We start from the raw sequence: 26,513 nt of genomic DNA, 5'->3' as shown, positions 1-26,513 counted from the left end.
CTCTAAAGGAGCTCTGGTAGCGTAGTGGTTACGAATCCGGCTGTGAACCTTAAGGTCAGCAGTTCGAAACTACCAGCTGCTCTGCGGGAGAAAGATGAGGCGTTCTGCTCCCATAAAGATTTATAGCCTCGGAAACCCTGTACAGGGTCGCTATGGGTCGGCACAGACTCGACGGCACTTAACAACAACACAACAACAGACCTCTAAAGGAGGACTATGCTTCCACACAATAGATGGTGGTGGCCACATGACAGGTTTGGTCAACAGGAGGCCAATATAAACAGAACTCTGAAATGTGTTTGTGCATTTGGGCTTGCCCTACATAACTACCTTTGGTCCAGGAAGGATGAGAATCATATGGAGTATAGAACTGGATCCAATTTGTCGTTTGGTTAGCCTAGTCTATTTCAGCAGATTCCCAGACAATCCATACAATATGGGTTTGAGAAATGAATTCTTATTGATACAAGTTACTGAAATTTAAGGGAACTGTAATGGACACTGTGTTTCTCATTTGGGAATACTGGATTTAAGCAGCCAGCTGCTAAAAGTGCTACAAGGAGACAATGTTTACCTGTTGGTCCTCTTTGGAGCTGTTTCAATTTAAGAAAATCTATTTGTACCTGTACCCTGTAATCTCTAAATTCCAAATACCCTACTTGGAAGTTGAAGATTAAGAAGCATATACTTTTTTCAAACTATGATTAAGGTGAAACCATTCAAATATGAAAGCATACCATCAACTTCCAAATTTTGCTTCAATACATGGTACTTCAAACAAAACGTCTCATTTAGCTACAAGTTTGGAGTCCTGGTGCAGCACTACAGCATAAGCACTAGAATTCTAATCGCAATGTTGGCGGTTCAAACTTATCAGCTGTTCCTCAAACACCCTAAACAGGGTCATTCTAAGTCAGAACCAACTTAGTGGCACTTAACAGCAATCGTCGAATTTAGCTGGTATTCACCCAATCTTGTTACCACAAGACACTCTGAATCATGTTCCTGTATTCATACCTTTAGGTTATTATCACAAGAAAGGAACAAAGAAAGGAAGGCCCTGGTGATCCCATCATCATTTTCCTAGGCAGACCTCCAGGTTCTTGCCCACAGACTGTGATTCTAGGCTGGTATCAAGAAGGGCACTTTTGGATCAGCTGTACTTCAGGAATACCAAGGGAGACTTGCAGAGAAAGATAGTTGCTGTTTAGTGCCGTCGAGTCAGTTCCGAACCATAGCATCCCTGTGTAGGGTTTCTGAGGAGTGGCTGGTGACGCCAACCTTACGGTTCAAACAACTTTGCAGTCCAGCATATTAACCCACAGCGGCACAGACAGATAGCAGGAGAAAAAAGAAAGAATGAAAATCAAAAAGCCAGTTCTAAGGGATGGGTATTTAACTAGGTGCAAAGGCAAAGTAGATGGAGCTCTGGTAGCGTAGTGGTTACGAATCAGGCTGCAAACCTTAAGGTCAGCAGTTCGAAACTACCAGCTGCTCCGCGGGAGAAAGATGAGGCTTTCTGCTCCCTTAAAAATTTACAGCCTTGGAAACCCAGTTCAGGGTTGCTATGGGTCGGAACCGACTCGACAGCACTGAACAACAACAACAACAAAGGCAAGGTAGAGCATGTGGAAGTATTCACGGTTAGCCTGTTAAAAGCTAAAGACAACAGAATTTTGTGGGTTTTGTGTTTTTTCTTCTGTGGAGCAGCTGCTGGATTCGGACCACTGACATTCTGGTTAGCAGCTTTGAGCTTAACCACTATGCCAATTAAGCTCCATAGGCGTGCATTAGAAGTCAATTTCAGACATCTGCTTGTAGCCTAAAAATTGTCCTGAGCCTCAAATGCATTTATTAAGGAACCTCACTTTAAATTTAAAATGTAATAAATGAGAAAATAAGAGAGGTTAAGGGATATAAAAATAAATAAATAAACTGAAAAGATTCATTATGAATCCACCATGAATTCCAGAAACAGAAAGGGGTGATGTAATTTTTTTACAGATAAGACTAAAATATCCAATAATTAAAGAAAGGCCTATGAAATCCTCAGATTTTGAGATGAATGAAAAAATTAAAATGTATCTTATTAGTCATAATATGCAAAATGAAAAATAACAATGGGAGAAATGGAGCAACCAGGAGAGAAAAGAAAAATTATGGACAAAGGAGAGATAATACAACTGGCCAAAAACATTCCATAAACTAAAACCAAACCCACATCCCTGCAGTTGATTCCAACTCACAGCAACCCTATATAACAGAGTGGAACTGCTCCATAGGGCTTCCAAGGTTATCTTTCTCTCATAGAGCACCTAGTGGTTTCAAACCACTGACCTTCTGGTTAGCAGTCCAATGCTAAACCTGCTGCACCTCTAGGACTCCTTAACTTTTAGTAGTTTGGAAAGAAATATGTTTAAAACTTAAATAATCCTTAATTCAGACTAGTTAAAATTTTTAAAAAATAAGAAAAACAACTACCAGGCTAAACTAAGCACTGTGGGCTAAAGCTCTGGACTCTAAGGTCTGGTTTGAATCACAAGGCCAGCAGTTTAAACTCACCAGCTGCTCCTTGGAAACCCTATATAGTTTTGTTATGAGTTGGCACTGACTCCACTGCACTTAACAACAACATGGTATTTCTATTTGCAACTTTCTGAGAAAGTGTCATACCTTTTTCCACAATGGTTGTCCCATTTTACAGTCCCACCAGCAATGTAGGAGGGTCCCAGTCTCTTTATACCCTCAGCAGCATTTGTGTTTTCTGTTTGTTTGAACATTGCTATTAATGCTGGATGGAGTAAGATGATATTTCATTGTTGTTTTGGTTTGCATCTATCGAACAGCTATTAAGAGGTCCTGGTGTGGTACTGTGGGTTAGTGTGCTGGATTGCAAAGTCGGTTTAAACCACAAGGTTCATGCTCACCAGACGTTCCTCGGAAACCCTATTCAGAGTCACTATAAGTTGGACCTGACTCAACAGCACTTAGCAACATAATTAACGGTCGTGAGGATTTCTTTATGTATTTCTTGGCTACCTGAATGTCTTTGTTGAAGTGTCTGTTCATATCTTCCATCCAGTTTTTAATTGGATTATTTGTATTCTTCTTGTTGAAGCACTGAGGTGTTCTATAAATTTAGAAGAGCAGTCCTTTGTCTGTTATGTCATTGTCAAATATTTTTTTTCCTAGGCTGTGGATTCTTTTTCCTCTTTTAGTGAAATCCTTTGATACACATAGAGCATCTAAATTTTAAGAGGTCCAAGTCATATATTTTGTCTTCTGTTTGAGTGTTTTCAGTTACCGTTGATAGTATATTTATGCCATGTACCAGAGATCCTAATTTTATCTCTATTTTTAAATTTTTGATCTGTATAGTTCTAGGTTTTATGTTTAGATCTTTAATCTATAAGGAATTCTTTTTTTTATATGGTGTGACATATGAATCCTGTTTCGTCTGTTAGAACTGCCAATGGTTTGTCGATTTTATTAATCCTTTGGAAGAACTAATGACCAGTCTTGTTGTTTCTTTCCATTCCTTTCCTATTTAATTTATGCTCGAGCTCTTTATAATTTCTTTTCTTCTAGTGGCATTAGGTTTACTTTACTGGTTTTTTCCCTAATTGTTGAAGATGTACGGTCAAGGTGTTGATTTTGGCTCTTTCTTCTAATAGGATTTGTGTATTTATTGCTATAAATTGCCCTCTGAGAACTGTGTTTGCCGCATCCTAAAGGTTTTGATAAGTTGTAGATTCAGTCTCATTTTACTCAAGGAAGATTCTATCTTTTTTACTGCTTGGTTTTCAGATCATGTGTGGGCAGCTCCTGTGGTTCACGAAAATTAGAATTCATATACATACTATCCTTAGTGATGAGACACCGTCAGTGTCTAAATTTATGAAAATGCTGAAACAATGGAATAGAAACAATGTACGTCAGTGGTCTTTCTTATTAAGAATCGATGTCCCAGAACTAAACACTAATCACTTATTCATTTCTAAACATTTGATGAACACCTAGTACATATGCCAGACAACCCCAGGTGCTAGGGTTTCAATGGTGAGGAAAAACAAACACAGTGCTATTCTCATGGATGTTACAAGCTGGAATGTGGTGAGATGCAAGATGTAGTTGTTGTGTGCCATGACTCATACTGGCTAAGTCCAGTGCGATCCTCACACAACTGTTATCATGTTTAAATGCTCTCTTGTAGCTACTATGTCAATTCATCTTCTCAAAAGAAAGCCTCCTCTTGATCCTCTAATTTTACCAAGCATAATGTCCTTTTCCAGAGACTGGTCCCTCCTGATGACATGTCCAAAGACTGTGAAATGATTGCCATCCTTACTTCTAAGGTTCACTCAGGGTGTACTTCTAAAACACATCTGTTGCTTCTTCTGGCAATCCATGGTATTTTCAATATTCTTCACCACCACCATAATTCAGATGTATCAATTCTAACCTGATCTTCCTTATTCATGGTCCAGCTTTCACATACATATGAGGCAACTGAAAATACCACAGTTTGGGCCAGGGAAACCAGTAGATCTTTGTTCTTTAATACATTGAAGAGGTTTTTGCAGCAGATTTTCCCAAGGCATTTTGTTTGTCCTTTATTCTCTTGACTGCTGCTTTCATGAGCACTGATTACACACCCAAATAAAATGACATCACTGACAACTTCAATATTTTCTCTTTGTTGTTCTTTGATGCTTTTTATCGGTTCACATGTACGGATTTTTATTTTCTTTACATTGAGTTGTAATACATACCGAAGGCTGTATTCCTTGATTTTCATCAGCAAATGCTTCAAGTACTCTGCTTTCAGCAAGCAAGCTATATGATAATCATATTGAAGATTGTTAATGAGCCTCCTTTAATCCCGATGCCGCATTCATCTTCTGATTATTCAGCAAGCAAATTGAGTAAGTATGGTGAAAGGACACAGCCTGATGCACACCTTTCCTAATTTTAAACCAAGTAGTATCTCCTTGGAGTTCTTGTGTGACACTATAGAATAAATGCTCGACCACACTGTTGGCTTGAACCACAAGGTTGGCAGTTTAAACTCACCAGCTGCTCCTTGGAAACCCTATACAGGGTCGTTAAGGGTCAGAATAGACATGACAGCACTTAACGCCAGTATCCTCTTGTACTGTTTGAACAACTGACTCTTAGAACAATCTGTTCTATGTATAGATTCTTCCCTTTTGATTTTCTAACTCCAGGTCTTTACATATTTCATTAAAATATTTTGTCTTCTCAATCTGTCCTTTAAAACTTTCTGATCAGCTCTTTCACTTCATCATTTCTTTGAGTTGCTTTAGCTACTATACATTCAAGAACAAGTTTCACAGTCTATTCTGACATCCATTTTAGTCTTTTCATTCTTTTTTGACTTCTTAATGTATGAGGCATTACTTTCTTCATGTATGAGGCGAGGCAATCCACAATACTCAAATTAGTATTTCGGCTCTTGTGGATGTGTTTTAATTTCCTTCTACTTCACCCTGAACTAGCATCCAAGCAATTGGTGGTCTGCTTTACATTCAACCCCTGGCCTTGTTTGGACTAATGATATTGAGCTTCTCCAATCCATCTAATTTCTATTATTTCATCTGGTGAAGTCCAAGTGTATAACTTCAAGGTCAGCAGTTCAAACCCACTACCTGCTGCTCAGAAACCCTGTACAGGGTTGTATGAACTGGAATTGACTTCAAGGTACTTAACAACAAAGGTGTTTGTCAGTTTGTCGTACTGTGGTAGGTGGCATATTGCTATGGTTTTGGAAGCTATACCACTGGTGGTATACCAGCAGGGTCACCCATGGTAGACAGGTTTCAGCTGAGCTTCCAGACTAAGAAAGACTAGAAAGGCGAGATGGACTACGCCGAGTATTTAGTGAGTGAAACATTAAGAGTAGCAATGGAACACTGTCAGACAGCACCAGAATATTGAATATTGAGAAACATAATGAAAAGCATCAGAGAATACCGTCAGATATCGTGCAGGAAAACGAGCCCCTCAGGTTGGAAGTTATTCAAAACACGACAGAGGAAGAGCTGCCTCCTCAAAGTAGTGTTGACCATGCCATGAAAGAAGTAAAGCTTTCAAGACCTTAATTTATTGATAGGTCCAACTCAAAATGAGAAACAACTGTAAACATCCATTAATAATAAGAAAATGGAATGCATAAAATATAATCTAGGAAAATTGGAAGTTGACAAAAAATGAAATGGAAAATATAAACATGGATATTCTAGGCATTAGTGAGCTAAAATAGACTGGTATTTGCCATTTTGAATCTGACAATCACATGGTTTACTACATCAGGAATGTTTAATTGAAGAGGAATTACATTCATCATCAAAAAGAATATTTTAGCATCTGTCTTGACGTATAACGTTGTCTGTGATAGGATAATATCCATATGATGAGAGCCATATATCACCTCCATCTCTGATCTCCATCTGTATTTTAAGTTCTCTTCATTTTAAGTAAGCAAGGTTGTATCATCTGTGTATTACAGATTGTTAATGAGTCTTCCTCCAATCTTGATGCCACATTTTTCTTCATATAATCCAATTTCACAGATTATCTGCTCAGCATATGGACTGAATAAATATGGTGAAAGAATACAACACTGGCGCACATCTTTCTTAATTTTAAACCACTCATTGTTCCTTTGTTCGGTTTGATCCACTGCCTCTTGGTCTATGTACAGGCTTCTCATGAGCAAAATTAAGTGTTCTAGAATACTCATTATCTGAAATGTTGTCCAAAGCTTGTCAAGATCCAGCCAAACTAAAAGACTCTGCATAGTCAATAAAGCACAAGTAAACATCTTTCTGGCATTCTCTACTTTAAGCCAAGATCCACCTGACAACAGCAATGCTATCCCTAGTCTCAACCTCTGACAGTTCCCTGTCAATGTTGCAGAGGTTTTTAAACTCTCTTCAGCACAATTTTACTTGCAAGCTTTAATGATTTCCACATTCCGCTGGGTCACCTCTCTTCAGAATGGGCACAAATTGTGATCTCCTCCAATGTTGGCTAGCTGAGTTAGTGCTTCCAGTGTTGCTTCAGTTCGGTGAAAGATTTCAATTAGAGTCCTGCCAATTCCCGGTGCCCTGTTCTTTGCCAACACCTTCAGTGCATCCTGAACTTCCTCCTTCAGTTCAATGGCTCTTGATCAAATGCCACCTCCTGATATTATTGTTGAACACTGATCATTTCTCCTTTGTACAATGACTCTATGTATTCCTTCATCTTATTTTGATGCTTTGTGCATCATTCAATATTTTCCCCATTGTTGTTAGGTGCATGCGAGTCAGTACCGACTCATAGGGACCCTATATAAGGTTTCCAAGGTAAAGCTGGGGAGCTTGAGAAGGCAGCAATTCCCCGGTGGTATTTTGAGTGCCTTCCGACCTGAGGGTGTCATCTTCCAGCACTATGTCTCACAATATTCTGTTGCTATCTGACATGGTTCCACTGCTACTACATAAGGTTTTCAGTGACAAAATATTTGGAAACAGTTTCTTTCTAGTGTTTCTTAGTCTGGAAGCTCAGGTGAACTTGTCCACCATGGATGATCCTGCTGGTATTTAAAGTACTGGTGGCATAGCTTCCAGAATCACAGCAACACACAAGCCACCAGAGAACAACCAACTGACAGACAAATGGTAGAAAGTATGTATTACGTAACATACAATATTATCACATATATAAAATACCAGTGACCTCCAAATTACAAAACACTAAAGGAGACAAAACAGGAAGAGATGACAACCCTGGAAGGTATGAAAGCATCTACCTGAAAGAAACATAAGAGGCAAGAATTACATGAAAATGAACACAAAATATTTAAACTAATTAAAGTTTATAGGGATTCCTGGTGTGGAGCTGTGGGTTAATACTGGACTGCAAAGTCGGTTTGAACTGCAAGGTCAGCAGTTCAAGCTCACTAGCCGCTCCTTGTAAACCCTATAGGGTAACTATGAGTCAGAACTGACTTGACATCGCCTCACAATAACAACATCACCTAACAACAACAACAAGGTATAAAGGCTATGTGCTTCTTTTATTAATAGCCTTCAGTGACAGACAAGTACTGTCCTGCTTCGAAAAGAAATTCATTTGCTGTCCCACACAACACCAGCAGTGGGAGGCACAGAGCTGCCACAGCTGCCCTTTCCTGCCTATCAGCCTAATAGAAAAATCCCAAAACCCATCAGAGTTAAGTTCTGTGTTACTGTTGTTGCTAAGTGCCACTGAGTTCGTTTTCACTCACAAAGACCTTGGATCTGGTTTTCAAGGAGCTGCTGGTAGATTTGAACTGCCAACCTTATGGTTAGCAGTCTAGTGTTTACCCTCTAGTGTCTATAGCTTCTCAGAAACACATTTTTCTACTCTCCCTCCTTGTATATGGTAGAAAGAATGCACAGAAGTATAACAGGGACAGGATCCTCAGTTATTATCTGGCGAGCACTGTCAAATAAGTATACACCTACTCCTCACTTACTAACTCATTAACCAACATTTTACACTTGCAACAAGAGTTAAAAAAAAATCTACTATCTCATTATTTTGTGCATTAACAAGGTACGTCTGGCAATAACAAATGCCAAGATGGGAGTCAGCACTGGTTGTGATGATTGTTTGTCAACTTGGCTTCAGGCCAGCAAAAATGTAAAAATCTGAAAATACCAACTTGAAGAGGAAAATGAAAGGAAAGGAATGAAGGAAGGCAAGCACTCATTAATTGCCCTGTGAGATCATATACTGCTACCATGGTAGAGTCCTGCTGTGGAACTATAGGATAAACACTGGATTGCTAACCACAAGATTGGTGGTTGAAACCCTCCAGGGATTCCTGGGAAACCTGATACAGAATCGTTATGAGTAAGAACTGACACAACCACGACCATGGTGTACAATAATTTGGCCGTATCTGGTTGTCATTCAAAACATGTATCACTCTACGAATCAGACTTCAAATTCCAGTTACTGTCTAGAAAGCTTGACCCCATGCTCACACAAAGACATGCACTGGAACTCTGAAAACAGTATTTCTGAATTAGGGAAGAAGAAACATTTTAAAAATATATCCCACATATTCACAGGATAATGCATAAAGAATTATGCTTTCCTATAAAAGAATACTATAAATACTACAGAACAATCAAAATATGTAGGTATAGACTTACTAACATGGTCAGAACTCAATAAGGGGCAAATGGCAAAATGCTATTCAGTAAATGTAAACACATGGGGGGAAATGTTTATAGTTTGTGGATACATACATATACAGTTTTTTTTGCTCAGTAAAAATGCAAAAGCCGAATAAATACACACATAGCAGATGTATTGATTGCAGACAGGAGTTTGGGGGGTGGGAGGTACAAAGGAAGGAAAGAGAAAAGAGTTAGGGAGAGAATACTGGCAATTTCAGCATTATTGGGGTTGGATTTTTCTTTTTAATCTAAAGAAAATTAAATCTTAATGTTTGCTGTAGGTGGCATTATGTGGGGTTTTATTACATTATCCTCTGTACTAGTCTATAATTTATTATTATTGCTTATAATTATATTACTGTTTATAATACACAAAACAAGGAACCATGATAAATGGTTAAGAAAGAATAGTATTCTAACTCTTGGTAATGAGGACAAAGCTTCCTGTGTGTGTGTGTGTGTGTGTGTGTGTGTGTGTGTGTGTTGGGGTGGGGGGTGGAGTGGGGGGAGGAGTTGTATTGTATTTTTCAATTTCCCATAATATGCATACATCAATTTCAGACCTGGGAGAGGAAGCTTTCAACAGGAAAAAATACTCGCATATACAGGTGGTGATTGGATTCCAGGTGGTTCTGGTTCACATAAACACCTAATAACAGGATTTTGAACTGACATCTTTACTATTGCTTCTATGGCAAAATAGAGTCTAAACTCTAACCAGCCAGAATACAAATGATCTTGGAAAGCCTAAATTGTGCATAAAATGTTCCTGTACCAATGGTGAGGGCACAACTTGATTCCTTAAACAACATTCTGGTCCCTGAGAGAGAGGATAAAGACTGGGTACCAAAATGGTTATGAAATGTTTTCATCATAATCTATGACTACACAAAACCACACATTGACTCCACAGCACATAACCACCACGCAAAACCACACAGGACACATAATAAAAAATAAATTTGATAAGCAATCCAGTATGAGATTTCATACTATTGCAATAAAGACAGTGTAGAGCAATCCATCACTGTGCCATGGAGTCGGTTCTGACGCACAGTGACCCTATGTCGAGTTTCTGAGGCTGTAAATCTTTACCAGAGCAGAAAGCCTCTCATCTTTCCTCCCAAGAAGTAGCTGGCAGATTCAACTGCTGACCTTGCAATTAGCAACCCAACTCAGAACCCAGTACGCTACCAGGGCGCCTTTCACATAAATGGAAAGTTTTACTATATGTAATAAATATTGGTGTCAAATAACTACTTTACCAAGTGTTAATTTTGTCATCTGTAAAATGAGCATCCTACCCTGTCCAATTCAAAGGGCTGTGGGAACCACACAGCAACTTCAATCAGGAAGAATCTGGCAGGTTACCTTTGCTGAAGAGTGCACAGAGTTGAGGCCAACATCTGGCCCTAGTGGTATAATTAAACTAAATATGGGAAAGCTTCACCAAGAAAACAAGGAAACTGTCTTAGAACGTAGCAATCACGATGCAATGAAATATCATTAGAAAACCTCTTTCACCTGACCTTTAAAAGCAGTGAAAACTGTGAAAGCCAGAACCTTGTAAGGCAGAAGGAACCTGTCACCGAAGGAAAATGAAAGAAATGTCCACTACCTCCAGGGATGACCTTTCCACCAAACAACAGACAGGCCTACAAAGTACAACAATATCAATCGTGAGGAATGCACTTCCTGGAACAATCAGTCATTGAGACCTAAAGGGCAGCATCTGCCCTAAAAGTTCAGAATGCAGGAAGGGGCAGTAAGAGAAAGTAAAGGGATTGCAACTAATGTTGTTAAACAAAATATTTACAATTACATGGAAAACTAAAGTGCTCTGTAAACATTCGTCCAAACCACAATAAAATGTTCACAGAAAATGAGTAAGGAAAACTTGTATCACAAAAACAAATATTGTCCCCCATTAATAGAGAGCACAGTGGCTCTACATGAGCATTGGACTGCGCTATAAGGTCAGCAGTTCAAGCCCACAAGCCACTCCAAAGGAGAAACATGAGGCTTTTTGCTCCTGCAAATACTTATAGTTTCATAAGCTCCATACTGTTGTTAAGTGTTGTTGAGTTGGTTGTGACTCACAGTGATCCTGTATAGGGTTTCTGGGGCTGGTGGGTTTGAACCACCGACACTGTCCATCTGCTTATTCTGCAGTGCTACACCAGAACCCTATACAGGGTTACTATGAATTGGCACTGGCTTGACGACACTTATCAACAACAGAGTGATGGAACATTAAGTTAGAATGCACCCTGTCAAAGGTGGAAAATGTGCAAGACCAGGAAAAACACGTTTCACTGTATTGAAGCGGGAATTCACAGCATGGCAACAGAGTCAGTCTAACACTAACATTTTCACTTTAACAGCATCATATATGATGTAGACATTGGTGGTTTGGTGATAGATTCTTGACCTCCGTGTCCCTCATGTGCAGCCGCCACCCTTTTGTCAGTGATGGTCCGCATGCTCCTATGACACTAAAAAGTTTCAGCAGAGTTTCCAAACTAAGACTATCTTAGTTTAGAAGGCCTAGTGACCTGCTTCCAAATATTAGCCAACAATAGCCCTACGAATCACAAAAGTCCAGTGTGCATCTAATCTAGTCATTATGACTTGTTTTAACACACACAACGAGAGGGGAGTTATTTTGTGAACTGAAACAAGTAATAATCAATCAGCCAAGGCAAACCAATCTTACAGGACTAAGAGCTAGAAAATCCTTAGGGCTATAATGCTGCTGTTTTGCCTGTATAACTGCACAAGTAGCAAACAGAAGGGAAAATAACCTTACATTTCAGGAAACATCTTACCAGGGTGATGTCGCGGGATGCTGCAGCTGCACTCATATGCAGACTGGGCTGCCTCACAGAACTGCTGCAATCAAGGGCTCGAGCAAATGTCCCCACAGCACTAAATGAACCACAAAAACAATGAAGAAAAATTAGGCCTCTGTCACATTTTTAAGTTAAAAAAAAAAAAAAAAATCAACACATTGGGCTAAAGAATAGAAATTTGCAAAACAAAAGTCAAAACAAATTCTTGGACACTTGATGATCAAATACTAAATTAAAAGTATGTTCTAAAGGATTTAATCATTGACAATAATTGATCCTTTACAGATTCTTAAAAAGAAAATTTAGAAAACAGCAAATTTAGGAGTAAAGAAGGAAGATGAAGACAGATTATAACATACCTTGGAATGAATTTGGCACTCAACTCTGCTCAGAAAATGAAATTGTGAATCAGCTATAGTGTTTGACTATTACCATAAAGCAAGTTCTGGCCACTGTTTCAGAGCTAATTATGAAATCCCAGTAACATTTTTCTTGAAATGAGTTATTAACTGTAGCAACCCCTTTCTGTGAGAACTCAACATAGTAAATTTCTGCTAAAAGACCTATTAGAAACAAAACAATTACAATGCTAATTTTCACTAATGATTTAGACTGTCTGCTGATCTATAGAGAGCCTTAACCACAGGACATGAAGTCGAAATGACGGTAAGAGTTGCTGTTTTCTGTGTGTATTTTAATGTTAGCCGAAGAAAAGGTTTTCTAGACATTTTCATTACAATATACATACAGAAAATAGCAAGACGGACAACTAATTATCATCCATTGAACCCACCAATCTTACCACCATCCAGGTTAAAACAGAACTTGAGTAAGCAGTATTCCAGATGACTTCTCACGTTCCCTCCCAATCACTATTTCCTCCCTCTTCTCTTAAAGGGGAACCAACCTCCAGGGTCCCAACAGGGCAGAGATTCACACACTTTATGATTCCTGCTTTCTTTGGTTCAATATTGTGTTTCTGAAATGCATCCCCGTTGTTGGCTAGTAGCTGTGTTCATTTGTTGTCCTTGCTATGGGGCATTCCTTTGTATATATCATTCCCTACCCTGCATTGCTACCCATGAAGTACTTCATATTTAATCACTCTTTTTCTTGAGGGGCATTTGAACTGTTTCCAGTTTGGAGCCCTATGAATAGTGTCCAACAATGTGAATTCTATACATATCTTTTCATGCACAGGTGTATGTATTTTGGCTAGGGGTCTGTTTAGAATTGAAATGTAAGAGATGTGTGTGTTAGATGATAGCAAACCGTTTTCCAAAGCAGCCGTACCAATTTATATCATCACAAGCAGGGTGAGGGAGTGCTGGGCTCTCCACATCGACACCAATGTCAGTCTTTTAAACGTAAACCATACTGAAGGGTGAGCAGTGGAATCTGATTATAGTCTCAATTTGTATTTATAAATAAGATTTTTAAAAAGCAACCTTGAAAAAGATATTGGTTGCACCTCTGTAAGTGCCCCGAATGCTGGGTTCAAGGAAAAAGAAAACATATGACACTATGCAACTAGGAAAAAGAAACATGCTCATTTCTACCCAGGACTTGTCTCTCTCCTACACTGCCGACAGGCCCTCCCCCAACAATGTCCGTCAAGTCTCTTCATCTGATCAACTAGACGTCAGGTGTTGAGCTCCAGAGTACAAATGCCCAGCCACCAATATACAGTGCGACTTCCATGGTAACTGACTTTATAAAACATTGCTGGTCTAAGGTAGGCTAGGAGTCCTGGTGTGGCACTGTGGGTTAATGCGCTGGACTGCCAAGTGGGTTTGAATCACAAGGTCAGCGATTCAAGCTCACCAGCCATTCCCTGGAAACCCTATACAGGGTCGTCTTGGGATGGAACCGTCTCAACGACACTTAACAACAGCAAGGTGGGCTAGGAGTACAGCATTCATCTTAGTTGCTGTAAAATAATAGTCCATGATTTGCAAGGTCGGTTTGAACTGCAAGGTCTGTGGGCCAAACTCACCAGCCGCTCCTCGGAAACCCTATACAGGGTCAGAACTGGCTCAAGGGCACTTAACAACACCAACAATAAAAATGTTATAATAATCTCATTTGCTTTCTGTTTTGTGGCAGTTTTCCAAGTGAACATCAAATACCTTTTGTTTTTTTTTAGTTACACATTTACATAAAAACTACATTCCTATTGAACAATTTCTACATCATTTCCTCAGTGACACTGCTTACATTTTTCATAGTACGTCAACTTTCTCATTACTTCTGTTCTGGTTGTCCTATTTCTAGCAATCTAGCTTCCCTGCCCCTTGCCATCCCAATCTTTGCTTTTGAATATGTGTTGACTGTTTGGTTTCACATAAAAATTTTAAATACTACATTACGCCAAGTGACTGAATTGGACCACAAAACTATGGTACCCAGCCTTCAGACTCTGTAAACCAAACATGCAAGCTATCTGATTAAGCTCCTATGTGCTTTACTGTATATATGAAAACATATGAACACATACACAAATATATACACACACACACACACATATAGATAGATATAAATACAAGGGGGCTTCAAAATGTTCATAGAAGGATTCCATTATCTTTTTCATTCTATTTTTACACAAACTTTTTGAAGCCCCCAGTAGGTAAATGCACTGGATTACAAGGTCTTTTCCCATACTCATTACACCATGAGCATTTGATAAGGGTTTATATCCCTGTCAGCACTTGTCTTCTATTCTTTCGATCAGTGTCATTTTAGCAGAGGTGATCTCTTCTCTACACATGGCTTAAAATAAAAATGTGTAACTTGAATTTCTCTCACTGCATCCATGCGTGAGTACTAACATTCTCCCAGTCGTGTCTGATATAAGGCCTACTGCTAAGCAATGGGCTTTCCTCTGTGAGCTCTAAGGCTGGCTTCCTAGCTGAATTGCTTCCTTCCCTTCCTTGAGAAAGCAGAACACAATTTTATTTTTACTTTAATCAATTATACCAGTAAATAAACTAACTAAACTATAGTTAGCCTTGTACTGTACTGTTTCAGAGCCTGCTGCTAACCAATAGGTCTTTGTTCAGATTTCACCAGTTTTTCCACTAGTATTTTACTATTCCAGGAGACCATATTGCATTTTCAGGCATTATGAAGTATACAATGAAGTATACATATGCGTGTGTGTATGTTGTTGTTAAGTGCCATCGAGTCGGTTCTGACCCATAGCGACCCTGTACAGGGTTTCCGAGGGTGTAAACCTTTACTGGAGTAGAAAGCCTCATCTTTCTCCCGCGGAGTGGCTGGTAGTCTCGAACTGCTGACCTTAAGGTTCACAGCCCAATTCGTAACCACTACGCTACCAGAGCTCCTTGTGTGTGTGTGTGTGTGTGTGTGTGTGTGTGTGTGTGTGTGTGTATATATATATATATATATATATAAAGTAGCTCTGATAGTATAATGGTTACAAGTCAGGCTGCTGACCTCAAGGTCGAAACTACCAGCTGTTCCACAGGAGAAAGATGAGGCTTTGGCTCCCACAAAGATTTACAGCCTCAGAAACCCTATACAGGGTCACTATGAGCCAGAACCAATTCCACAGCATACTACAACCACCATCAACACTAACACTAGTAAATGAAACACAGGGACAAAGCTATGAGACTGGATTTTTTTTTTTTTTAAATAAATAAATTGGCAAATACAACTGTTAATGAAAAACAGAAGTCAAATTACATAACTGGGACTTCATAAAAATTAAATACTTAAGTGAATCAAAAGTCATTCAAGAGAGTAAAAACTACTTACAAAACAGGAAAAAATTTTTGGAAACGACAATCTGATTAAGGTTTAATACCTAAAATATATCTAAAAACATATAAATCTATTACATAGATTTATATGGTAGCATAGTGGTTACGAGTCTGGCTGCAAACCTCAAGGTCAACAGTTCGAAACTACCAGCTGTTCCGTGGAAGATGAGGCTTTCTGCTCCGGTAAAGAGTTACAGCCTCGGAAACTCTGCACAGGGTCGCTATGAGTCGGAACCAACTCCATGGCATATAACCACCACCATATATTATATAAATATATAAAATATTACATATAAATATAAAATATTAATATAAATATAAAATATATTGACATCAACAATTCAACAACAAAGAGAGAGATAATCTAATCTCAAAATGCACAAAAGGCATAAAAATACATTCAAGGGGCCAACAAACACTAAAATAAAAATGCAAGCCATTAGATCGAAATCAAAACTGTAATCTGAGGCATTTTAATTAAAGACATGGGATTTCTGGTATTAAATTTCTTCTTTATAATTTTCTGAAATATTTCAATATTTTATGTGACCACTTGTTATTTCTTAATGTTAAAAATTAAGAAACCTATTTTTATTTTTTGAACAAAAATTACCAACTTAAAGCAACAATTCCAACTTAAAGCAACAACCCTACAGCGGAAAACTGACCCATGGGTTTCCAAGGCTGTCAATCTTTAAGAAACAGACTGTTTCATCTTTCTCCCACTGAGTGGGCTGGTGGGGTCAAGCTGCCAACCTTGCAGTTAGCATCTGAGCACTCAATCACTGTACCATCAGCACTCCATTAAGAAATTAGATGATACTGGATCACAATCTTTAGAAAATGCCTTATTATAGTCTTTTTTACATCTCTCAAAAGAGAATGATACAACTAATGTAAGAAAAGTAGAATACAAAGAGAGGAAAATACATATACATATATTCTATGGCGTCCTGGGATGGTGATGATGGTGGAGTCCTGATGTAGTGATCAGCACTGGACTGCTAACCGCAAGGTCAGAGGTTCAAACTCACTAGCTGCTCCTCAGAAACCCTATACTAGGTCCCTATGAGTCAGAACTGACTCAACAGCACCAATTAACAAAAACATAAGTTGTTTTATAAAAATATCATTTCTGATTCAACAGGGCTACACTTACCGTGCTACAACTAAAAACTGGTCAATCTGTCGATCTGTAAGAGGGCTATTTGGATCCCAAACTTTAACTTCCAATTTTGACTGTTCCCTTTCATCTGATTCTCCTGTCCAAGAACAAAGGAAACAAGAGTCTTGTTACACAAAAGGCACATTACCCATAGAGTTAATGATTATGGTCACCAGTCATTTAAAATGATCAAATGCCAAGTAAGTATTCATGATTTTGATTTTTGTTTTATTTTTCTCCAGATAGCAGATGTACAAAACTTTGTAAAGTGAACACCAGTGACAAACCAACCATATGGTATCTTCATTGACTCATTAACATGCATTTCCTGAGTACCTGTATGTGCAAGGCACTAAATCTCATGCTGAGAGGGAAATAAAGACAACTAAGAAAGTAACTGTTGCAAAATGCTTAAAAATGATAAAAATTTATGTATAAATAACTGCAATACAAATGCAAAGAAACAGGAATCAAAAGATACATACAGATAGGGCTATAAGAATCCAAGAACTAGAGAATTCATTCCAGGTTAGCGAGGGAAAAGCAATACTTTTTCTGACATGAAGGGTATGAATATACAGGCACGGGAGAGCAAGGAACTAAATAAAGAAATGAAAACACGAACCAAGTTATGAGGCATTAAGGTGTGTGATGGGGGAAAAGTGGTTCATTTTCTCTGGAATGAAGTTAAGGGGAATGAGAAGAGTTAAGAGAAGTAGGGTATGAACATATTACTGAAGATTCTGCAGGTCCAGCTGAATAGATTTTATTCAGAAGTAATGAGAAGCTCTTGCTTTCTTAAGAGTGGAGCGACAAGACAAGAAACCAAATCACATAGTAATAGCACATAATTTGTTCTACAGAAATACGTACTGAAGACAGACATATTATCAAACTCCTATAAGAACCCCAGTTGGAAGTAACGAGGGGCAAAAATACAGCAATGGCAGTGGTCAATAGAGGACATGTTGGTGACAGAGTGGTTATGGAGGACAGATTTCAAATCCTGAGAGCTATAGGGATTGTGGAAATGAATAAAAAGAAGGCACATGCTTTGCAGTATTGTGATGTTTTTTAAATGTAGTGAGGCATGCTTTGTGGCCGAATATATGGTCTATCCTGGAGAATGTCCCATGTACACTGGAAAAGAATATACATAGTGCTGTTGTTGGGTGAGAGCTCTCTATGTGCCCAAGAGGTCCAGTTTGTTCACTGTGTTATTTAGTTCATCTGTGTCTTTGTAGAGTTTTTTTTCTAGTTATTCTATTTTTCATTGAAAGTGGTGTATTAAATTCTCCTACTGCGATTGTGGAGTACTGGTGTGTCGCTGTGGGTTAATGCGCTGGACTCCAATGTTGGTTTGAACAGCAAGATTGGTAGTTCAAGCTCAGCAGCCACTCTTTGGAAACCCTGTACAGGGTTGCTATGGGTCGGAACCAACTCGATGGCACTTAACAACAACTATTATTATAGAGCTGACTACTTCTCTATACAATTTTTAGACTTTGGTTTATGTATTGTAAAGCTCTTTCATTGGGTACTGTGACAGTCAAAGTTTTTATTTCAATTTGACGGGCCCAGGATTCTCAGTACTTTTGCAGTTAAGACGTAGTAATTCCCCAAGATGAGATCTGCTATGAGCAGTCAGTCAACTGAAAGAAAGTTTCCTGGGACATGTGGCCTGCTTCCAAGATACTAGACACTTGGGCAAAGTTTACTTGCTTTTTACTAGACCTCTGGTAGCGTAGTGGTTACGAATCGGGCTGCGAACCTTAAGGTCAGCGGTTCGAAACTACCAGCCGCTCCGCGGGAGAAAGATGAGGCTTTCTACTCCCGTAAAGATTTACACCCTCGGAAACCCTGTACAGGGTTGCTATGGGTCGGAACCGACTCGACGGCACTTAACAACAACAACAGATTCTGCATCTGGCCTATCGTCCATCTTTTGGACTCACGTCAGTTGCCTGATGGATTGCCTGCTAATGCTCAGAGTCACCAGGACCCAGCATCTTACCTTTCTACTGTGGAAATGTTCACCACAGCAGCCTGAAACCTGTAGTCTGACCTGCCAATCCTGAGTTCATCAGCTCTTGACATCAGTCAGGAGAAACCTTCAGTCTGACATCTGACCTTAGGACTTGGAACTCGCTCTCTCCTACACCTTTATAATATAAACCTCTATGTGTCTAAACACACATACATATGCATACATACATAAGCTTCACTGCTTTTGCTTCTCTAGAGAAACCATACTAAGACTTGTGTATACACCATATGCTAAGACCACAAAGTAAGCCTCAATAAATTTTTTAACATCAAAAATTCTATAAAGTATCAGATTACAACACTACAAAATTAGAAATCAACAGGAAGATCAAGGAGAAAGAACTATAGAGATGGAAACTGGACAATACTCTTATAAAAAACTACTATGGTTGTGATTATGTGGCATTGAATCGGTTCCAACTCAAACCAACCCTGAATACAGTTTCTAAGGCTGTAAATCTTTGCAGAAACAGGAAGCCTCATCTTTATCCACTCAGAGCAACTGGCTGGCTCAAACTGCTGAGCTTGTGGTTCATGGTCCAATGTTTATCCTACAGAGCCATCGTGCTCTAAAAAACTAATGGATAAAAACTGATGGAATTGTCCGTAAACCTTTACTCAATTCATACACCTGCATGGACACACACACACACACACACACACATACACAAACTACTGGGTAATAGAAAAAATTCAATGAAAAAAATCTTGAGTCAAACAAGAATGAAAACACAACATGCTAAAACCTTTGGAAAACAGTAAAAGCAATGCTCAAAGAGCAACCGGTAGCAATAAACACACACACCAAATAAGAAAGAATTAAAATCAGCACTGAACCCAACATCTCCAACAATTAGAAACAGAGCAGCCAAATAAGCCTGCAGTTACCAGGGGTAAAAACAAACAGTAAAGACTGGAGCAGAAAGAAATGAAACAAAAACAACACAAAGAAATACAAGACTAGAAGTTGTTCTTTGGAAAACATTTATAAAACATACAAACCACTGGCAAAATTAGCAAAGGAAATGAAGGAGAAGATACAGACAACACAAATAAGAAATGAAGTGGGTAATGTCAACAGAACCAATGGAAATAACAAGGAAAACAGAATACTATGAAGAAAGGTATTCCAACAAATTTGAAAACTTAGAAGAAAATTTTTAAATCTTAGAAACATACTATTTGCCTAACCTAACACAAACTGAAGCAGAAAATGAAACAGACCCATACCAAAAAGAAAATGCCATAACAAAAAGAAGAATCTCATTTAAAAAAACTCATAACAAAAAAAAAAAATTCATACTCCAAGATGGCAAATTCTACCAAACATTCAGATGGAAAACTACTGAATAGCAAAACCAGGCAAAGACATCATTAAAGATAATAACAACAGACCAATATTCTTCATAAACATACATGTAAATCTTCTTAAGAAAATTCTATAGACATGTCTAATGTCTCCCGGTTCAGAGATAGTATTCTATATGGTTGCAATAAAGTCCTATTACACTTAATTGTCATAGGCTGCTGTGTTTAAGTTGGTTAACTTCCAGCGATCTTTGAAAAGCTCACACTAAAAATAACAAAGATTATGGATAGACAGACAAAAACTTGTGGAACTTAGAAATCAGAGCACTCAAAAAAAGGAACAATTACAATAAAAACACTAGCACAGTTAGCCTCTACTGATATTTGCACCTCGCACAAAGGTCAATAAAATCTTTGATCTCCTTAAACCCTATGCTTGTATTTCTTCCACAGAGAAGTTTTAAGAAAATTAAAAGCAAGACCCAGGTGCAGCTCCTTTTTGATAAGTACTGGAGGAATACCTTCAAATGTAATTCAAAGCTTCCTCATAGTTTTAATATAAACGACAGCATTTTGAGGCCACTAAAACCGTCATGGAGTCCTGGTGTGACGCTGTGGGTTAATGCGTTGGACTGCAAGGTGGGTGCGAACCACTAGGTCGGTGGTTCAAGATCACCAGCTGCCCCTTAGAAACCCTATACAGGGTCACCATGAGTCAGAACGGACTCACTGGCACTTAACAACAACAAGCCAGTCATGGAGTGGGGGTGTAGAGTGTAGGATAAGCACTCAACCATAAGGTCGGATTGATCCCTAAAGGTGGGGATTCAAACTCACCAGCTGCTCATTGGAAACCCTATACAGGGCTGCTATGAGTTGGAACTTACTTGATGACACTTAATAACAACAATAACAAACCAGTCCTGGTGTGGTGTTACAGGGCAAAGCACTAGATTGCTAACCACAAGATTGACAATTCATATCCAACATACACTCCTTGGAAACCCTATACAGGGACACTATGAGTTGGAACCGATTCAACTGCACTTATCAACAAAACCAGTCTGCAGGCGCCCTAGCAGGACAATAATTAAGGGCTCAGGTGCTAAACGAAGGTCAGTAGTTCAATCCCACCAGCGACTCTGCTAAAGGAAAGACGTCTCTCCAGTAAAAATTGTGGTTATTGTTGCTGTTTTGTCCAGTCAAGTTAGTCTGTATAAGGTTTCCCAGCTACCCTGTATAAGGTTTCCCAGGCTGTAAATCTTCTTGAGAGCACAAAGTCTCAACTTCCGCCAGAGGATGAAGTGTTGGATTTGAACTGGAGACCTTGTGGTTAGCAGTCCAGTGCATATACTACTGCACCACCAGCACTTCCCCAATGAAGACTGTTGTTGTTGTTAAGTGCCGTCGAGTCGGTTCCGACCCATAGCGACCCTGTACAGGGTTTCCGAGGGTGTAAATCTTTACAAGCTAGGAAACCTCAAGGAGCAGTTCTTACAGGGTCACTGTTAGTCAGAATCAATTCAGAGCACACAGCAACAAGACGAGCTAATACTTAGCCAAAGGAAAGTGCTTTTGTAAATTTCTACCTTCATATTCTTAAATTCTCTATGAGACTACTTTCCCTTGACTGCTGTGAAAAGCCTAGTATGAACCTACAGAATGTCCACTCTATCCTGGTATCATTTCTGTTTGCCAATTGTTTATGAGCTAGTTCAAGTTAAAGCAGCGTGTAGCATAATTGAATAGAGTACACTCCTTTAATTCTCGAACAGACATACCTCCTGAAATCCCTAAGCAATGCCCCAAAACACAAACCCACTGCCATTAAGTCAATTCCAACTCATAGCAACCGATTATTTAATTAGTAGCAGTAGGCAGTGATGGATAGGAAAGCAGTAATAGCTAACAATGAGTGTTTATATGTGCTAAATGTTCTACAAGAATTACTTCGTTTAATCATCACCACATTCTAAGATATTCCCTTTTGAATGAGGAAGAAATGGGAATTTAGGGGGGTAAAATATTTTTAATCAAGGTTATTCAAATAAAAGTACCCGAAAAAGTACATAAGACTATGAATCCAATGTTCTTTTAATGTAATAAATTAATATTTATTATTGTTTAACGTGTGAAAATTAAATTTGCAAATTATTTCTTAAAATTCCAGTGTTACAATAGAGTTAGTTAACAATTCGATGCTTTTTCCACATAGAATTTTTTAATTCTCTAGGTGGTTTATTCAGAATCAATGAAAGATTTTTAAATCTCAAAGTGATATTTAATGTCATTTGTAAACTACATATTGATCTTTCCATATCTGAAGAGCTTCTTAGGTCATGAGTAGCCATAAATGAATTTTAAAATTACAAAGTCACAGAGAGATTAATTCACTAGGCAAGACAAATGAAACAATGATGCCTGAGAATCCGTTAATACATGTTCACAAAGAGAGAAAGTCTGTAACATTCTGGCACACTGCTGCTACCACCACCTGCCCAGGTATTAATTCATGTTCTGTCTCCCATGCCAATGCAAACTGGAATGTGGCCATTGGCTGGAATGTATCCACTAAGGAGTATCAAAAGGATTAGGAAGCACAGGCTACAGTAAATCCTACACATTTGCCTTAGAATATGTCATTTTATGTAATTTACTTTCCCTATAACTAGATAAGAGCTACTTAGGAAAATTTCTGTGAAAGCAAGTGTGTGTGGTGCTATAGGATAAGCACTGACTGGACTGCTAACCACGAGGTTGGCAGTTCAAAGCCAGCATCTGCTCCTCAGAAACCCTACGCAGGGTCACTATGAATCGGAAGTTACTCAACTGTACTTAATAACACCATAACCAATTAGCCTTCCCTTCCCTTTCACATAGGAAAAAAATAGGAAGAAAAAAAGAAAGAGGAGGGGCCCTTTAAACCTTTAATGCAGTTAGCTGGCTGATTGATTGTAAGTGAAAAGAAACATTAAGTGCTTTTGGTTACATTAAATACTTTAAGCTAAAATAAACATCCAAAATGAAACCTTCATTTATGATGAAAAATATATTTTACCTCTAAAATCTACAAACATGGTGTGTTTTCTTTGTAAAGATGAAATGCATACAAATAAGGTTAAAATAATGTTAATAAACGTACTAAGAAAAACACCTTGAAAGATTAGGTAGGAACCGTAGGGGGCTGTGAATTTATGTTCAGGGTGAAGGAACAACCCAGAAAAGGAGGGTGAGAAGGGTTGCACAACTCGAAGAACATAAATGGTATGTACAGAAATTGTTGCGCTGGTGCATGGTTTGCTTGGTATGTTCTAAACACCAACAAAATAGGTAAGATTATACAAGGGCGCTTCAAAAAGCTAGTAGAAAATTTCCATTTAAACTCTTCATTCCATTTTTCCCCATAAACTTTCTGAAGTTACCTTGAAAAAAATGAATGAAAATATACCAAGATAGTTTAAAAAGCAATGCATTTAACCTATATGAAAACAACTATACTTAAAAAGAACTCTGGTGGTTCAGCACTGGAATGCTCTAACCAGGAGGTGGGTGGTTCCAACCCAAAACCTGCTCCTTAGAAACCCTATAGAGGGACACTATGAGTCGGAACCAATTGGAATGCGCTTTACAACAATATATTTTAAAAGATGCTCTGGGAGGTTATAAATCTGAGTCCCTCTAGAAGTGCCTTCTAAGAAGAAACTATTCCCCAACAAGCAGTCACTGAAAACCCCTGGAACACATTTCTACTCTGATACCCATGGGGTTTCCATTAGCTGTAATTAGCTGTATAAGGAAGGAATTGACTTTATTAGAAATGCATTTTTACATTTGAGGAGGGAAAAAAAAACAAAACCAACGAAAGACCCAAAAGTAAATGTGAACAAAAAGAAATATCTCACACTCTTCTTTCTGGATGACATTTCAACACAATCAAAATATTTGTTATTGTGTTGTTACGTGCCATCAAGCCAGCTCCAATGCATTACAAGCCTAAGCACAACAGGACAACTACCAAGGCCTGCGTCATTCTCACAAATGTCTGAGCTCACGCACTGTTTCATCCACTGTGTCAGTTCATCTCACTGGGGGTCTTTCTCTTCTTCATTGACCCTTTCTTTTACCGAACATGTCCTTCTCTAGTAACTGATCCCTCTTGATACATGTTCAAAATATATAAGATGAAGTCTAACCCTCCTCACTTCTAAGGAGCATTCTGGCTGTACTTCAAAGAAAGATTTGGTCTTTTTTTTTTTTAATGTTTAGTTGTGAATTATGCAATAGTTTACATGAGAGAACATTAATTGTACATTCATCCTCTTGTATATCGTTTCATTGCCATGGTTACAATCCCCTCCATGCTTCATCAACCAACCAAAGGGTATACACTACAAGCCTGCCCCCCAGTCATCAGCACAGAGCTGCTCCATCTCTCCACATCATCAGCTCTGCCTCCATTTCAGGCATCACTGTTTCTTTTGAGTAGGGTCCCGCTCTCCACTCTTGTCCCTTAAGGGTCCCAGGGACTTCCGCTCCTAGACAGGAAAGTTAATCATTCCCCTCCTTGCTACAAAACTTCTAACTTTACATTTCCAATCCTCACAAGCAGTCCGAATAACAATTATTCACTATTGTATCACAAAATACCTATCCCCATCTCCTTTCATCAGTTCCAGAAATACTGGATACTACTCAGTGGAGATTTTACCTTCCTCCATGACCTCTGGATCTAGGTTCCCTCTTGAAAGCTTGTAAACCAGTAACTTCTTGCCTTTGTTGTACCCCTACTTTGGGTAGCCAAAGTCCAAGTGGGCCATCCCTGTCTGCTGTTTCTATGGAGGGGGTGGGAGTGATCCTTGCTATAAGGAATTGTTATCTCTTTAGAGGTACTGCATCCACAGGTGTAGGTCAAGGTCATCAAATTGTATCACATTACTCTTTTTTTACTCTTTTTCTCCTCTTTTTTTCTTCTTCTAGTTGAGCTCTGATCATCCAGTCATTGAAGCCAGGTCAAGTGGGTATTATCGGCAAGTGTGGGTGTTCTTGTACATATGCCCTCTTCTTATTAGCTGGATGCTTCACTCTCCACTCTAGTCCTCTGTGTCTATGTCACTGACTCTGGGCCCAAAAGTCCCAAGTTTTGCCACACTGCATGCCAACCAGGTCTCCACCCAGGTTCACAGGAGAATATTGTAAGGCTTAGCTTGCAGCTTCATTGCTGTTTTTCCCTCACTTCCCCTTATGGATGATGAACAGGGTCACCAATCAGAGCGTGTATACCTATTGAGTCTTAGTCTTGGAAGGGAGTTTGCACTGAGGGGACCCAAGCACTTGCCTTGATGACTCCTGGGAAAGCAACTTGCTTGCTCTTGTAGTAACAGTCGGTCTGCCTCTTTTGTTTTGTATTTTTCCTGCTGGTCTTTCTTTCAAGAAGTTCTTCTGTTCTTCTAGCTGCTCCAGGCTGGTCTGCTAGTCCTTTAAGTCTCTGAAGATTCTGGATGTGGTTCAGGATGCCACCTATAGTCTTATGTAATGCAGAGGCTCCGCAGGAAGCCTCCTTCACTGGGCACCTTGTAGCCCCACTTTAGGTATTCCAATCAGTTATACGCAGAAGACGGACTTACAGGCTTCCTATGGTAAAATTTCTGGCTATTCTTTTCTATCGCCCTCCAGTGTCTATTTTATGATATAATGCAAGGAAAACCAAGATTCACATGACAGCCAAAGAACAAACAAGATGGCGGATCGGGTGGAAGTGCAGTAAGGAGCTCCATCAGCAACAACACACAATACAGGGCCAAGAAGGCTCAGGGGATGGTCCCAGAACTCTGAATCACAAATAAAAGAATATTTAGAAGGTTGGAAGGCTTATAGCTAGGGGAATTTGTACCAGAAGCAAAAAATCCATTGCTTTCTAATTCAAGACACTCAGCTGCTCCAGGAGCCACCATCCTGGGTGAGACCAACTTAATTGAAGTTCTGTTTACTGAGAACCAACAACAACAGACAACAACTACCGAATGAGTGAGACCATGGGGGAGAAGGATCAGAGCAGCCACGGACACCTGAGAGAACCGCGAACATAAAGGTGTGGACATTCTTTTCTTTTGGTATCTGTTTA

The 26,513-nt window shown here is 39.0% G+C and overlaps 1 protein-coding gene across 1 annotated transcript in view; it reads right to left on the bottom strand.

The window, feature by feature from the left end:
• The window catches only part of MTA3 (metastasis associated 1 family, member 3), a 186,797-nt gene that overhangs the window by 36,440 nt on the left and 123,844 nt on the right, over window positions 1–26,513 (bottom strand). The window contains exons 7-8 of the mRNA XM_006839401.1: window positions 17,033–17,135; window positions 12,065–12,164 (exon numbers count right to left, since the gene is read on the bottom strand). Of these exons, the coding sequence (XP_006839464.1) occupies window positions 12,065–12,164; window positions 17,033–17,135 (203 nt within the window). The remainder of the gene's footprint in view (window positions 1–12,064; window positions 12,165–17,032; window positions 17,136–26,513) is intronic.

This window comes from Chrysochloris asiatica, unplaced genomic scaffold (genome assembly GCF_000296735.1).
Source record: "Chrysochloris asiatica unplaced genomic scaffold, ChrAsi1.0 scaffold00024, whole genome shotgun sequence".
In the NCBI taxonomy this organism is placed as follows: Eukaryota; Metazoa; Chordata; class Mammalia; order Afrosoricida; family Chrysochloridae; genus Chrysochloris; species Chrysochloris asiatica.
Note: the sequence above shows the minus strand (reverse complement) of the source record. Positions and strands in the feature narration are given on the sequence as shown.